This window comes from Galeopterus variegatus, unplaced genomic scaffold (assembly GCF_000696425.1).
Source record: "Galeopterus variegatus unplaced genomic scaffold, G_variegatus-3.0.2 Scaffold331, whole genome shotgun sequence".
Lineage (NCBI taxonomy): Eukaryota > Metazoa > Chordata > Mammalia > Dermoptera > Cynocephalidae > Galeopterus > Galeopterus variegatus.
In genome coordinates this window covers 34,818-49,583 of record NW_007726442.1, presented here as the reverse complement: position 1 = coordinate 49,583, position 14,766 = coordinate 34,818, and the positions used below count along the sequence as shown (strand labels likewise).

The 14,766-nt window shown below is 40.7% G+C and overlaps 1 protein-coding gene and 1 pseudogene across 2 annotated transcripts in view; one reads left to right on the top strand and one right to left on the bottom strand.

Annotated features, from left to right (window-relative positions):
* Positions 1-265: 265 nt before the first annotated feature.
* On the bottom strand, positions 266-2,136 carry LOC103586325 (annotated as a pseudogene).
* Positions 2,137-5,039: 2,903 nt separating this feature from the next.
* Positions 5,040-14,766, top strand: part of OGT (O-linked N-acetylglucosamine (GlcNAc) transferase) — a 36,530-nt gene continuing 26,803 nt past the window's right edge. The window contains exons 1-3 of one of the 2 annotated variants that reach the window (XM_008567549.1): positions 5,040-5,424; positions 8,880-9,030; positions 10,023-10,266. In XM_008567549.1, coding sequence (XP_008565771.1) covers positions 5,388-5,424; positions 8,880-9,030; positions 10,023-10,266 — 432 coding nt within the window. In that variant the 5' untranslated portion in view covers positions 5,040-5,387. Of the gene's footprint in view, positions 5,425-8,849; positions 9,031-10,022; positions 10,267-14,766 lie in introns of both variants that reach the window. The other variant, XM_008567548.1, reaches the window with a different exon arrangement.

The window sequence follows — 14,766 nt, the reverse complement described above, 5'->3', positions numbered from 1 at the left end:
GCAGCAAAAGATTTTGATAGCAATGTAAGCTTGTAAACTTTTAAAATCTCTTTTTCTTGATCCCAAAGGAAGGAAGGAAGGAAGGAAAAGAACCAGAATAAACTCAAGACACCTTGCCAACACTTCTTTACCCCTCAACAAATTGATTACTCTTTTACACATAAAAGCTGAAACAGTGATGGCAGCAAAATATTTTGATAGCAATGTAAGCTTGTAAACTGTTTTCTTGATCCCGAAGTGCAATATGTAGGGTTCTCATAATCTTTCAGCAATGCTTCTCCTGTAAATAATGCTTCATTTTATTTGGCAAAGCCAGTTTTTGAAATAATTCTATTCTGATATGCTGACATAAAACGAATGACACAGGTACTGCAAAGAACAAACCTGTGTGAATTGCAGTATTGGATTGGTCAGTCTGACAAGGTAAATTGCAGATCCAGGCAACAAAGACCTTGAATAACAAAAAGCTCCATTTTCAGAGTTCCTGGTTGAATGTTCAATTAGATCACCTGATAGTCCTTCCCATCTGGTTGTTCATAAAAGCGAAACCTACGATATGAGTGTTCAATTCTAGTGTGACGTGTTTTACCATGAGAGCAAAAGCTCAAGCTTGCAAGATAATGGTCATTAGGACTATCCTGAACAAGAAAAGAACCATCTAGCACATTTGCTAGCTTCCCTTCTGCCTCTCAGTGTGTGATTGGCATTCACTACCATCCTTATTTTACAAGTTTTCCCAGCTGTTCTGTAAGGCTTATGGCAATCATAGGACCAGTACTTCGCATGGACTCAAACTCTTGCAACCCCAGGAGCAGAGTCAGGATCAAAATTCAAATGATAGTTCATACTTTCAGACACATGCACATCTGTGCCAGTGAGTCCACTGAAATTCCTTTGGATTTGATTATTCTGCATTGGAGGTAGCACTGGTGAGACTAGAAGAACATCATCATGACTTGCTCTTGAGCTCTGCAATGTGACTCATAAGGTGCCAATGAACAAACCGTTCACAGACAGATCCACAAAGATCTCTGGGGCAACAACCAGGTCCTGGTCTACCTGATTCTCATCTTTAGGAAGAGAGTTCCTTTCCATGTGAGAAAAAACTGAAGAAACTTCCATGGGTGAAGAAATGTCCAGATGATAGCCACAAGATCCTTGCAAAGGATACAGACTCTCATCTAAAGGCTGAATGTAGTCGCAAGGCAAGGCATAAGTCCAATAACTACAGGCAGGTGCTCATCGAGGTGAAGATGCAAGTCTCCATTCTGCAATTCTGAATTCTTTAATGAATTATTTTGTTCTCTGCCTACAGTTTCAGGCTGAAGATTGTGAAAATCTTTTCGAACATTGTTCTGTGCTGGACTTGGATTGGAAAAATAAACCAAGACTTTGACTCTCACCTCCATTTTGATCCGCGTCTCCTTAGAGTGTGTAGGTCAAGAAGCCAAGGGGTAGGATGAAAGTGATTGCAGAAGGAAGTGGATCTTATTAGTGTTTGAGCTGTCACATCACACTTTAAAGACTATTGGTCTTTAGAGACTATTGGTGCTGAGGAGAGGAAAAGGAGTCCTCACCCGGCAGAGCTCACAGTGGGTGTGCTCCCCTTGCCTTTCTGCTTTTGGTTTACAGAAAGCCTCCTTTTTAACATACCCATTAGGCTTTCACTGTTTGATCTATTTTTTTCACCTTTTTCTTTCTTTTCTTTTCTTTTTCTTTTTTTCCTTTTTGTCTTTTTTCGTGTCCGGCAATGGATCGCAACCCTCAGTGTCGCGCCCGTACCGGACCGGGACCGGCAACGGGATTGCAACCCTCGGTGTTGCACCCGCACCTCGCTCAGCCAGTGAGCAGGAACCGGTCTGTATGTGGGATCCGAACCTTTGGTGGGAGCGCCGCCGTGCTCCCAAGCTGCGCACTGTAGCACTGCGCCACCGGGCCGGCCCTTTTTTCACCTTTTTCATCTTCACTGTTGATATCACAGCTGGCCATATCTTTACCATAACAGCTACCAAATAAGGAATCATCTTTTCCAAATTCACTGGCTAGTGATGGTTGTACTACCGTGAAATCATTTTGTTCTTTACTTTTATTCAGGTTAAAAGATTTCTGCAAGGTTTTAAGACTAATTTTCTTCATTGTGACTGGTTACCTAATCCAGGAAGATCAATTTCTTTTTTTTTTTTTTTCCTTTTTGTCTTTTTTCGTGACCGGCAATGGATCGCAACCCTTGGTGTCGCTCCCGCACCTCGCTCAGCCAGTGAGCGGCCGGTCTGTATGTGGGATCCGAACCCTCAGCAGGAGCGCCGCCGCGCTTCCCAAGCGGCGTGCTGCAGCAGTGCGCCACCAGGCGGCCCAGGAAGATCAATTTCTGTCTGGGATATTATCTCCACACATCTGGAGGGCTGCGATGTTGCATCTATGTATTTTTTCAGCTTGTTCTTTTTTTTTTTTTTTTTTAAAGATGACCAGTAAGGGGATCTCAACCCTTGGCTTGGTGTTGTGAACACCACGCTCAGCCAGTGAGCCAACCAGCCATCCCTATATAGGGGATCCGAACCCGTGGCCTTGGTGTTATCAGCACCACACTCTCCCAAGTGAGCCACGGGCCGGCCCTTTTCAGCTTGTTTTAACCTTTGGAGCCATTTCCCAGCAGTAGCAGTTCTGTGGCAGTGGCCAGTGCGTGTCCTGCTCCCTTGTCCAGCACTGGCACTACTACTGTGAAATTTGCGTTGTTTTAAGCCTCTAAATTTGTGGTAATTTGCTATACAGCAACAGAAAACTAATACACCATTAGTGGTATTATTAGGATGACAAAGTTTGGGGTTGGGGTTGAGAAGCAGTTGATTTATTTACAGATAACTCTAATTTAGAATTGCTGCACATAAGAGGGGGAAAAGAAAAAAAACCCCACAGAAATCAGTGTGAAAAAGAAACATACAAATATAAAAGCACTTCTTTCAATGCGCAAGTCAAGTCTTCTTTGTCACTCCCCTCCAGCCAGAAGTGACTGTTTCTTCCCCAGAAATGTATAGACAGCAATGTATTTTATCACCTAAATAATATTCTTCTGTATTGCTCTTCAGTGGCTTTTTGTGTCTACCTCATTAGGCTTCAAGGTTCTTGAGGGCAAGGATCTTGTCTTGTTCATTTTTGTGTCCCCCACAGTGCCTTGCACATAAATACTCTAGTAAATGTTACTTGATTGGCTGAAAAAGGTAAGAAGACGTTTCAATGAATAAGTCCTTCAAGCCAAACCCTCCAGGTACTATTCCTAGCAGATACCTGGATGGAGTTGTTGAGGCTACAACAGGAGTTTTTCCTTATTGAGCCACAGTGAGCCCCACCTTCCAGCTTTCCCCCAGCAAAAGGTATCATGACTTCTTGTGACTCTTCTCTCAGGTTAAGGAACCTTAGATCTGGGCCGGCCTGTGGCTCACTCAGGAGAGTGCGGTGCTGATAACACCAAGGCAACGGGTTCGGATCCCATATAGGGATGGCTGGTTTGCTCACTGGGTGAGTGTGGTGCTGACACCAAGTCAAGGGTTAAGATCCTCTTACCGGTCATCTTTTTTAAAAAAAAAAAAAAAAAAAAGGAACCTTAGATCACAAGTGTCTATGGGCCAAATAGCTTGCCTGACTGGGAGTATGACCTGGCATTTAACAAGAAGAATTTTACTTAATTAGCTAGCACCAACTAATCAGTAAGGCTTAAATATCTGCCCATGGAATTGGAGAAGTCTGTTCTAAAAGTTAAAAAGTGAGTTTATTCAACACAGATGGGGCACTTATGGTGCGGGGTGGGTTTTTACCAGATAAATCAAATTATAAGAAGAGGTTGGTGCCCAATTTCCAGGAGGGTTTGTCTAGCAAACTTTGTCTTTTCTACTGTATGTCGTGACTTCTGATTATAGGATGGAAGAAATTAGCAACATTATGAATTTTCCCTGTGCTCATATTCATAATTAACAGTTTGTTGACTGTCTTAAAGAAATTGAAGCAAAACTTGAGGACTTTTTTTTTTAATGTAGTCAAGGGGCTAATTATCAGAAACTTTTTGAAGGAATTCACTGAACTGCTTACTTAGATCAAGGACTTTTAGAAATAAAAAGGCTCTAAGATCCAATTTGTAGCCTCCAGTGGCTTGTTTTAATTTCTTGCTGATGTGGCAAGTTACCTTAAATCCTTTCTGGAACAAGAGATTAGGTATAAATTAATACCAGTGTAACAAAATGTCTGAACAGTGGACTTGAAACTGCAGGAGGATCATAAGAACTGATTTGTTCAAGGAAGTAGAGGCAATTCATGACTCATTCTAGACGTGTGGTTTAGGCAGATGACAAGTTTTTGAACTGCCTTGAGCTCAGCGGAATCACCAATTGTGACGATTTGCAGAGCTATTTGGTGGAAATGAAGTCACAACTCAGAGGAGAGTCATGGATTTTGCCGAAAGTGAATAATCTTTAAATTTTCATGGCTGCTTTTGGAGTGCAAACTCTCAGTATGTCCCTGAGTTATCAAGCGTTTGCCCTATTATTGTGGACAGAAATCTGAACACCAAAATGATTTTGAAATTTCGGGCTATATGGCCAAAATTGGAGATGTTGGGGTACATTTGGCCCTGTGAAAGTATCAATCTTTTTTTATCAAAGTGCTTAAATCAATGGTTGGAGTCAGAATTAAGAGGTGTTCAAATCGGAACCCTCTCCCCACCGTTTTGAAGAATACTTCAGTATTTGAAATACAATCATTAGAATTTATTTGCTCAGAATTGATCCATCAGCCTCGTAATTATTTTTTGTGGAATAAAGCAGATTAAACCGTTTTAGACGCTTTCGGCATTTATATTAAAATCGACATTATTGGCTAGGAAACAGACTACAACCACTTTGGCAAAAATGCATTAATCACATGTTTTTTTTTAAAACCTTTCACTTCACTCTTAAAAAACTTGGACACTCCTGCCCTAGAGTGCCCTAACCGGGAGTCGGGTTGACAGGGTTGTCGCATGCGCTCTCGACACAATCATGTTTGTCGCAATGAGCCCTGCGCGGAAGGTTACATAAGAGCTAGGTACCTCGCCATAGTCATTTTGTTGGTAGCGCTGTTACCGCGCCACCTCCGCGCGGGTACTTGATTGTAACAGAAAGTAGTTCCGGTCCGTGTTGTTTCGGCCGAGGAGCCGTCGCCGCCATTTCAAGACGGCGAGAGGTAGACAGCCAACCAGAGTTCCTAAGGTTCGAAGCCAGTAAGTGCTGCTGCCGCATAAGCCTTCCAAAATCCTGGTAGGGCTGCTGCCCTCTTACTGTTACCTCTAGAAACACTCTTGCCAGTAGTGGCGGCAGCGGGAGTTAGTTACCCCCTTCTCGTTCCCCTTCAAGAAGCTCCAGATGGCGTCTTCCGTGGGCAACGTGGCCGACAGTACAGGTACCGGTGTCCCGTTCTACCTTGGCAGGTGCCCCTTTGGGGTCTCGCGCCGTCCTCTGTCTCTCATCACTCCCTTCCCTTTAACCATCGCCATTACATCAGTGGCATTGCTGAGCTTTTCGTGGTCTACCCGCATCTATCGGGTTTTCCGCTGTCGTCCGCTCCTCAAATATTTCTTTCTTGCTTGCCTTTTTTTCCCCTTTTTTTTGTAATCCCATAAATGTAGCCTTTTACTCTCTCGGGACGCTTCTACCCACATGTGCGCACCTAGAATGCCTCGGAATGGGCTGCATTGGAATCCCTACCCTTTCGCTCTCCTTCGCAGCCGTTTTCTCCCCTAATTCCAGTTTGTCGCCTGTCCTTTTTCTTCTCCCCCTCCCCCTCCAGCCCTTTCCTCTTAGCTAGATTTGGTCCTTCTCTGCTAATCTAGGGCGGGGATACCATTCCGATGTAATCATATCCTCACTTTGCATCATCCAAGGACTAGCAAAATCTCGTCGATGTGCTTGCTACAAGTAACCTCGAGAAGAGGAGACGTTGAGCAGCACCCCGCTGGGCAGCTCCTTTCTGATGTTCTTTCGGTTGAGAGGTCCCGGTTTAGATTGGAAATTTCCAGGGGTTCCTTTTGTCATCGCCCAGTTCCACCCGCTGCCCCCAGCTTGGATTTCCCACCGTGTCCTCCCTCCCCGCCCGCGGGAACCACACCCTTTCCTTCGCGAGGTTGCCAGCCCTACGGTCCACTTACTATCCGTGGGGGAGAAACCACCTTGATGCTGTTCCGCTGGCTTTGACCACCCTGCTTGGTCTTCCAATTCTCGCTTTGTATTACTTTCTCGATGTATGCCGCCGCCGCCGCCGCCGCCGCCGCCGCCGCCGCCTCCGCCTCCGCCTCCTCCTTTGCCTCTGGGTTTTCCATTCCCATTCTTTAGCCCAGTATCTCTTTATTCATAGGGTGTATATATTTTTTTAAGTTTCCATTCCTGCTTGAAGAGTTTGTAAAGCAACTGGAGTGTAGCTGCAGAAGTGCAAGGCGGTTGCCCTTAGACAATTCAGTAGCGAGCATTTGGTACTAAAAATAAGAAAACGACCAAATTATAGAAGTGTCCTTCAGCTGCCTTTCCATATTGAGGCTATTTGGGGCGGGAGGGGGTGGGGAAATTGGGCTGAGGTTCTGAGGTTTCCCACGAGGTTATTTTTTTGGTTGTTTCTCAGTTGAGATATGTCAAGGTTTTGGTTACTGTTTTTGAACAGGTGAATCTTCAATAGCATCTTATCCATAATTGTAGGGAGGGGGATTAATAATTAGTCCGTGCTCCCCTCTCCGCTCTCCCACCGTGATCTTCAAAGATTTAAGATTCTGTGCTAGCTTGCTCTTTTCTATGTGTGTAATTTTATTTGAGGAAGTTGTCATTTCAAGTGTTAAAATAGATAAGTGGCTTTGAAAAGTGACAAAGTAATGTGTTAAAATGAGCTAAGAAGTCCTAGAGACTTGTCTAAAATGAAATTTTCTAGTGTCCGTTAGAGATATAATAACCTCCCCCAGATTTGGATGCAAGTCTCTATTCTTTGTGTTCCTGGTCAGCTGTGCATTCTGTCAGGAAATTTACTTTGCTTTCCCGAGTATCCAGAACACTCATCAGCGCTAATGATTGGGAAGCTAGGCTCAAATTTGAGCTTGTCACTGTGACCTTGATAGAAGTAATTTGTCCATGGTTTCCTATTCCAACCGTCTAGTGAAAGTGCTATGGTCAAATTCCCAGTAATATATCACTGTTTAAATAACTATTTACAATTGAGACTTAGGTAGTTTGTTTTTTTCCTCTCTGAGCTTTAGCTATACCCTTTATCTTTATTTGAATTAAGTCACTTAACATAACAAAGTGCTTTTATTTATTATTCACTCCTTCGCACCTTATGAAATATTTTGTATTTTAGCGTTTTCTCAGTCTTTTTTTTTTTTTTTTTAAAGATGACCGGTAAGGGGATCTTAACCCTTGACTTGGTGTTGTCAGCACCATGTTCTCCCAAGTGAGCTAACCAGCCATTCCTATATAGGGATCCAAACCCTTGGCCTTGGTGTTATCAGCACCACACTCTCCCAAGTGAGCCACGGGCCAGCCCTCAGTCTTTTTTTTTTTTTTAATTAAACCATTGCAGTCGTAGGTAACTGCTTGGTTTATGTAGGATTGTTTGCAGTGTTTTTATCCTTTAGTCAATACCAGAGCTCTTTGGAAAATATTGGTGCTAAACCAGCATGGGCGGGATTTAGCTAATTTAGTCTTGTGAGTTTGGGATGGTAGAGGAGCGATATTATTAAATCTTGGGTCTTTATTTAAAATGTTTGATCCCTTTAAATATTTTGGCTCTTGACAAATGAATTCATCTTGTTTATCAGCTGTTTAAAAATAGCAACTTGAAGGGCCTACTCACTTGGGAGAGTGTGGTGCTGATAACACCAAGGGCATGGGTTCAGATCCCTATATAGGGATGGCCGGAGCTTGCTGACAACATCAAGTCAAGGGTTAAGATCCCATTATCAGTCATCTTTTTTTAAAAAAAAGAAAAATAGCAACTTGACTTTTAGATCTTTTTTCCTTAAGCTTGTTTCTAGTGTTGCCCTTTAAAAAAAATTAAATTGTGGGGCCGGCCTGGTGGCACACTGCTACAGTGCGCCGCTTGGGAAGCGCAGTGGCGCTCCCGACGAGGGTTCGGATCCCACATACAGACCGGCCGCTCACTGGCTGGGCGAGGTGCGGGGGCAAACACCGAGGGTTGCGATCCCGTAGCCGGTCCCGGTCCGGTACGGGCGCGACACTGAGGGTTGCGATCCGTTGCCGGTCACGAAAAAAGACAAGACAAAAAAAAAATTAAATTGTGAAATATATAAACACATCAATGTAATTTAAAGAGTTAAAAAAACATCTGGTGTTCCCACCTCAGTTAAGAGATACCAGTACCCCCATCCCCAATCCAATGTAAAACATGCAACAAAGTATTAAGTTTTCCAGTAGGTTATTCTGGCATTATTAAATCTTTGCAACTGTCCAAATCACACATTTAATATTTTGTTTCTGTATGTTAACTAAGTTATAAGGAATAATGTTTAGTTAATCTTTAGATGCTACCTATGATTTATAATTTAAAAGTACAAAGTATTTTTGGTCATAAAATGTAATCTCATTTGGAAGTAAATATTCCTATCTAGTTTGGGAAAGAGTATTAATGGGTGAATTTTAAAAATGCCAATTCTGCACCTGATGTTAACTTGGGGATATAAATAACATGCAGAACACTCTAGTGCTTTACATAGTTTCAAGCATTTTCATCTTTAAGTTGAATATACCATATTTTTACATTTTTTTGTTTGCATTTCTAACTTTTTGTTTTCCCCCCTCCTTCCCTCAAATGTTTTGATGATTCTCCAGAACCAACGAAACGTATGCTTTCCTTCCAAGGGTTAGCTGAGTTGGCACATCGAGAATATCAGGCAGGAGATTTTGAGGCAGCTGAAAGACACTGCATGCAGCTCTGGAGACAAGAGCCAGACAATACTGGTGTGCTTTTATTACTTTCATCTATACACTTCCAGTGTCGAAGGCTGGACAGGTAGGAGATGTGGGGGTACCTGCTGGTGATTGCTGCCTCTGAGTGCTGAGCTTGAAAAATGATACGTAAATGTTTGATCTTTTAAATTTTTCCAGTACTGGGTTTCAACAGAGCCACCAACGCACATCTGCTGTCTTGCCCACTTGTGACATGCCTAGCTGCCAGTTTTTCTCTCTCCTTTGGTGGTGGTGGTTATATTGTCAGTATGACTAGGGATCTTTTCTAGATTTTTCTGCCTATGTTTGCTGCTTTCTTAACTCTGTGAGTTAATTATTCTTAGTGTACATCTGAGCACTCAGTCTCACCTTTATAAGACCTTTCAGCCTGAGGGACTGAAATGCTTATAAAAGATGATGTTAAATGCTGTGGCAGGAGGTGCATCTGTGTGGTTCAAGTTGTAAATGCCTCATTAAGTTATTACAATGTGTTGCTTTTAGCTAATCAGTTGAATTAAAAGGGAAGAATTTGTGTTCTTGTCCTTTTACTATATTGTCATCTGGCATATGGCATATTTAGACATTTAAAGATGTACATCATTAAATCTTATCAACAAATGGAAAACAAGACTCAAACATGCAGCATTTTCATTCTTTTTTTTTTTTTTTAACACGGCTAGCCAGTACAGGGATCTAAACCCTTGACTTTGGTGTTTTAACACTGTGCTCTAACTGACTGAGCTAACCAGCCAGCCCTGCATTTTCATTCTTGATCTTAATGATCATGATTTACAGTGTTGCGGTTTGGTAATAAGACTCTAGTAAGAATTTTCTCATAAGAAAAAACTTTTCCAATTTGCAATCTGGACTACCTCCACTTTTTAAAAAACTTTGATATTCAGACTTTTTCCTGCTGTGCACTAGTTAAAAGATAATGTGTTGTTCTGTAATTAGCAATAGCACGGGCTCTTCAGAAACTGTTTGAATTGCATACGGGCCATGCCTCCTTTTCTGTAACATGCATACCCATGCATTAACACTTTTCACCTTTTCCAGATCTGCTCACTTTAGCACTCTGGCGATTAAACAGAACCCCCTTCTGGCAGAAGCCTATTCAAATTTGGGGAATGTGTACAAGGAAAGAGGGCAGTTGCAGGAAGCAATTGAGCATTATCGACATGCATTGCGTCTCAAACCCGATTTCATTGATGGTTATATTAACCTGGCAGCTGCATTGGTAGCAGCAGGCGACATGGAAGGGGCTGTACAAGCTTATGTCTCTGCTCTTCAGTACAATCCTGTGAGTAAAATTTTAATGTTATTTTCCTTTCACAGAAACCCAGAAACAAAGTTTGATACCTCAGAAACTAAAATAGGTTTTTGCATGTAATAAAGTCAAGAGTTTAGAAATGTTTATGTTTATGTACACTTAAAATGGTGAAATTGCTTTGACCTGGTCTGTGTTAGATTTTTAAAAAATTGGCTTTATCTAGCATGTTATATTAAAAACATAAAAATGATTCTTATTGAAAGAAACTCTGTCCATTTTTGTAACATCCATAAAGTACAGGGCACATGACATTGTTTCTTTGGGCCGTTTTGATTAACTTTGTATAAATCCTGATAGGTGTTTGCAGCAGTTAATTGATTTTCAAGGAATGGTGGATAAAGTTCTAATCTGTAGTATAAATAGTTAAAACAAGGTGCTGGTATATAGATTAGTGACATGAAAACTAGGCTTCAAAATTTGTTCCTCAGTATCCTATTCCCTTTTCTTTCAACATAATTAGAAGTGGTAGAATTAATGTGATAGTGTCCACATCAGCCTTTTGATTAGTTCTTACAATTTTTTTTTTTTGTCTAAGTTGCAGATGTGTTCTGGGGAACAAGCGAGGCCCAGCTGGCAGACATTAAGTTTGTACTGTGTTAGGGTCTCTGAAAGATACAAAAATATAAGACTTGTCCTCAGAAATTTTTATGTAATTAGGGAAGGTATATATAAACTTAAGAGGTAAGTGATAAAGAGAGGGGTATAGGAATCCAGAAAGAGTTTAAGAATGTATTCCCAAGCTACATAGTAACATTCAGTTTTGCAACTATCCTGGAAGTGATTAATAATTATTATTAACTGTTATAGCTACCACTTATTGAAAGTCTACTATGTGCTCAGACACTGTGCTAACTACTTCACATGATTAGTCTTACTACTCACAATGAGCCTTCAAAGTTTTAGATGGTATTATTTCCAATTTTACCAATTTAAAAAAAAAAAACACCACAGACTCAGGAGTTGCGTAACTTTCTTGGGATCACGCAGCTAGTAATGGTGAAGTTGATATCAAAACCTGAGCCCAAATATCTTCAAAGTAAATGTTGGAACGAAAAGAAATAAAAGATGAATAGGCGATTATGTTCCCAGAGGGCACCCACCCCTTAGGACAGCCCTTGAGCACAGTTTGAAAACCATTGATCATATCTTGCTGTCCCTTAATCTCCATTTTATAGGTTAGGAAACTGAAGCTTAATTTAGTAGTTTGTTCAAAGATGTAAAATCAATTTTCATCATGGCATCTATTAACAATTATTTTTTCCAGTTAATTTTCAGTTAATTTCTATTTTTTTATTCATTTTTTGGAATAGATACAATGAAAAGTTCCAGTTACCCTTCTTGGAGGTCCCCAATGAAACTGATTTCTAGTGTATCCTTTCAAAGATCTCAATGCGTAATATATGTAAATTTGAGTGACTTTTTGTAATTTTTATTGCAGTACTATCTAACTAGTTAGCCATAAAAAGTTTTAGGAACCCTGTATGTACTGCTACTGGGGCTTGGACCCCATTTGTACCAAGGTTCAGGGCTGGTTCCAGCTTTCACTTGTTGATTAAGTATAAACTTACTTGTGCCCTTTTACACAGCTGTGGTCCTGACCAACTTTAACCTCTGATCTCCTTGGTTTAGGCTTCCAGTTGCCTATGTGTGTAGTAGAGCAGTCATTGCTGCTGATAGGATACCAAACTGTAGGAGTATGTTGAGAAGGGCAGACTAAAGTGGGAGATGGAACCATGCTATTTAATATCTAACCTGTTAACAGGGATCTTATCATCATGCCCTACCAAAGAAGTGAGATAGCACTAAAATAAATCATGGGATTAACCTCTTGAAGGCATTAAACAGCCATATGTTCCCATCTGGTTCTATGTTTTTTCTAGTGGAAGGTGCTTCTTTATTTCTCTGAATGAAATGAAATGGGGATGAAAATGGGATTTTGCAAACTCCTTAATTTCACCCTAAATATACCATAGTGATTATGTTTTATTTCAGGATATCTGGATTTAAACTTAATGTCAAATGCCCGTTGTCACATCAGTACTGACAGAATCTTGAGTCTGTTACTTACATTGTGTTCTTGTTGACAGTCCTTTTTTTTTTTTCCTTTTTGTCTTTTTTCGTGACTGGCAACAGATCGCAACCCTCAGTGTCGCGCCCATACCGGACCGGGACCGGCAACGGGATCGCAACCCTCGGTGTTGCGCCCGCACCTCGCTCAGCCAGTGAGCGGCCGGTCTGTATGTGGGATCTGAACCCTCGGCGGGAGCGCCACCGCGCTCCCAAGCAGCGCACTGTAGCAGTGTGCCACCAGGCCGGCCCATTGTTGACAGTCCTTAATGCATCCTTAGTGCATTGTGGGCCTGAATCATAGATGCACTTGGCATTCTATGAAAAATAGTTAAAGAAACTGGTTATTTTGGTATACCTTGGTAACTTGTTTTCAGCAGTGTGTATCTTTTTAAGTTGATATATCAATTTAGAAGTTACTCTCTGTGACTTGATTATAGAAATTACTTTTAAGACAGAGCTATTTCATATTTTTACATTCTGAATTGTCTTCTGTAATGTTGGGATGGTTTAACATTTTCGCTAAATTTTTAGCCCATTTTATTTGAAAGCTCTACTGCAGCTGGTCTTCTTTCATATGATGGCTCACTAGAATTACCCATATCTGCCACTCCCTTTTATGAATTATGCATGAAATTGTCCTTTGTATAGTGACTCTAACCCTGAGTGCTCTAAGCAGCTCTGCTTCTGAATCTATAGGTTTTTGAGCCATTGTTTCTGCTTCAATTGTCGATGCAGAGCACTGAGAGCTACCGGCATCCTGACCCTCACGTGTTACTGTCATTATTTACTACTGTTGTGAGCCTCTCTTAAATACAGCTGAACTGTAGAAAACCATATATTTCTATTCCTCTCTGTTCTACTTTTTGTTAAGGTTGTCATGCAAATGTCACATTTAAATATTTGAGTGATTCTTGTGTGTACAGTGCTTCATTAGGAATTGGGGAGATGTGTTGGGGGGGAAATTGTGGGTTATAATATGAGAGAGGACCCAACCCATAAAAGAAATAAAAAGGTGTAAGCTCCTCAGATGATTATTGTTGGAGAGTATTAATCAGAAGATTTCCTTGAGTGGGTGCTTATAACCTAAGCATTCTGTAGGAAGGTAAATAGCAAGTAGACGTCCTTCGCTGGAGTGGTGAGTCAAGTGGTAACAAGAAGTGAGTGTAGTAGAGGAGAGTCAATTGGAAGATTTAGAAAGAAAAGAGAGGCTGAGGAGTTTGAATATAATTTGAGAGGCAATTGAAAACTACTGTAGGTTTTTATTGACCTGGTTTTACTTCGTGTGTATGTATATATACAGATGTGGGCAGTTTGGGTGAGGGGCTTTAGGAGGAAAGGCAGGAAACACATACTATCTTAGGAGGGATAGTTATACAGCAAAATGTTACTCATTTCCATCTCCTTACCTTTATTCATAGTATTTTCCCTTTTTTCAATGCTCTCCTCCTCTATCTATTAAAACCCTACTCATCCTTCAAGGCTCAGCTTCAGCTTCTCCTATGAACTCATCTACTTCTCTAAAATTCTTTACACTTGTGTGGGCATTTAGTATGTGTGTGCCTTGTTTTTCCATATAGATTGTAAACCTCTTGATAAGGATTCTAGTAATTTTTTCCCCTATAGTTCCAGGCAAATTATTGAACTGAATAAAGGTTTGCATGAAAAGTATTAACCTGGGATGGATAGAATGGTCCAGGTTGGAGAAATGTGATTCTCTTAGCAGACATTGTTGTGATTTTGACAGATGAAGCAGAATTTGATGTCTTAGGTTTGATCTTTGGGAGAATGGTGGTGTCCTTTCATTTTCTAGAAATTAGCTCTTCATGCATACAGGTTTGGATCCCCAAGCTGGAGACCTGGATTTCAGTATTATCTTTAATATGACATGTTTTACCTTTTTCTAAAACCGCCTTATTGGTTATCTTATAGTAATCTTGAAGATAATCTATTTTTAACTATGGGCATTGTGTTAACTTGATTTAGTATGTTGTAATGGATCTAGATGATATAACTAAGTATAGACTTGGATGCCATCCAATCGAATAGTTTATAGAAACTAGAAGGTAAAATTATGTAACAGTTGACTAAAATGTATAGCCATTACTGCCATTGTTGGAGAATTATTGCAAGACTTCTGATTATTATGGATCAGAAAAGGCATAGGGATTGGTAAAAGTCCAAAGATGTATAACCACAATTTTCAAGTAGTAGAAGGAATTTGTATGAAAAGATTGGATTATTCAGTCATAGTCTGCCAAATCAAGAGGTTAACCCCTAAAATGTAGGAAAAAACCATACAGGGTAGATAGCAAGATTATAGAATTCATTAATTCTGAGAGTATTAATAAAAAATAGGGTTAAAAAGTGCTTAAACTAATTAGAGGAGGAGAAGTCTGTAGT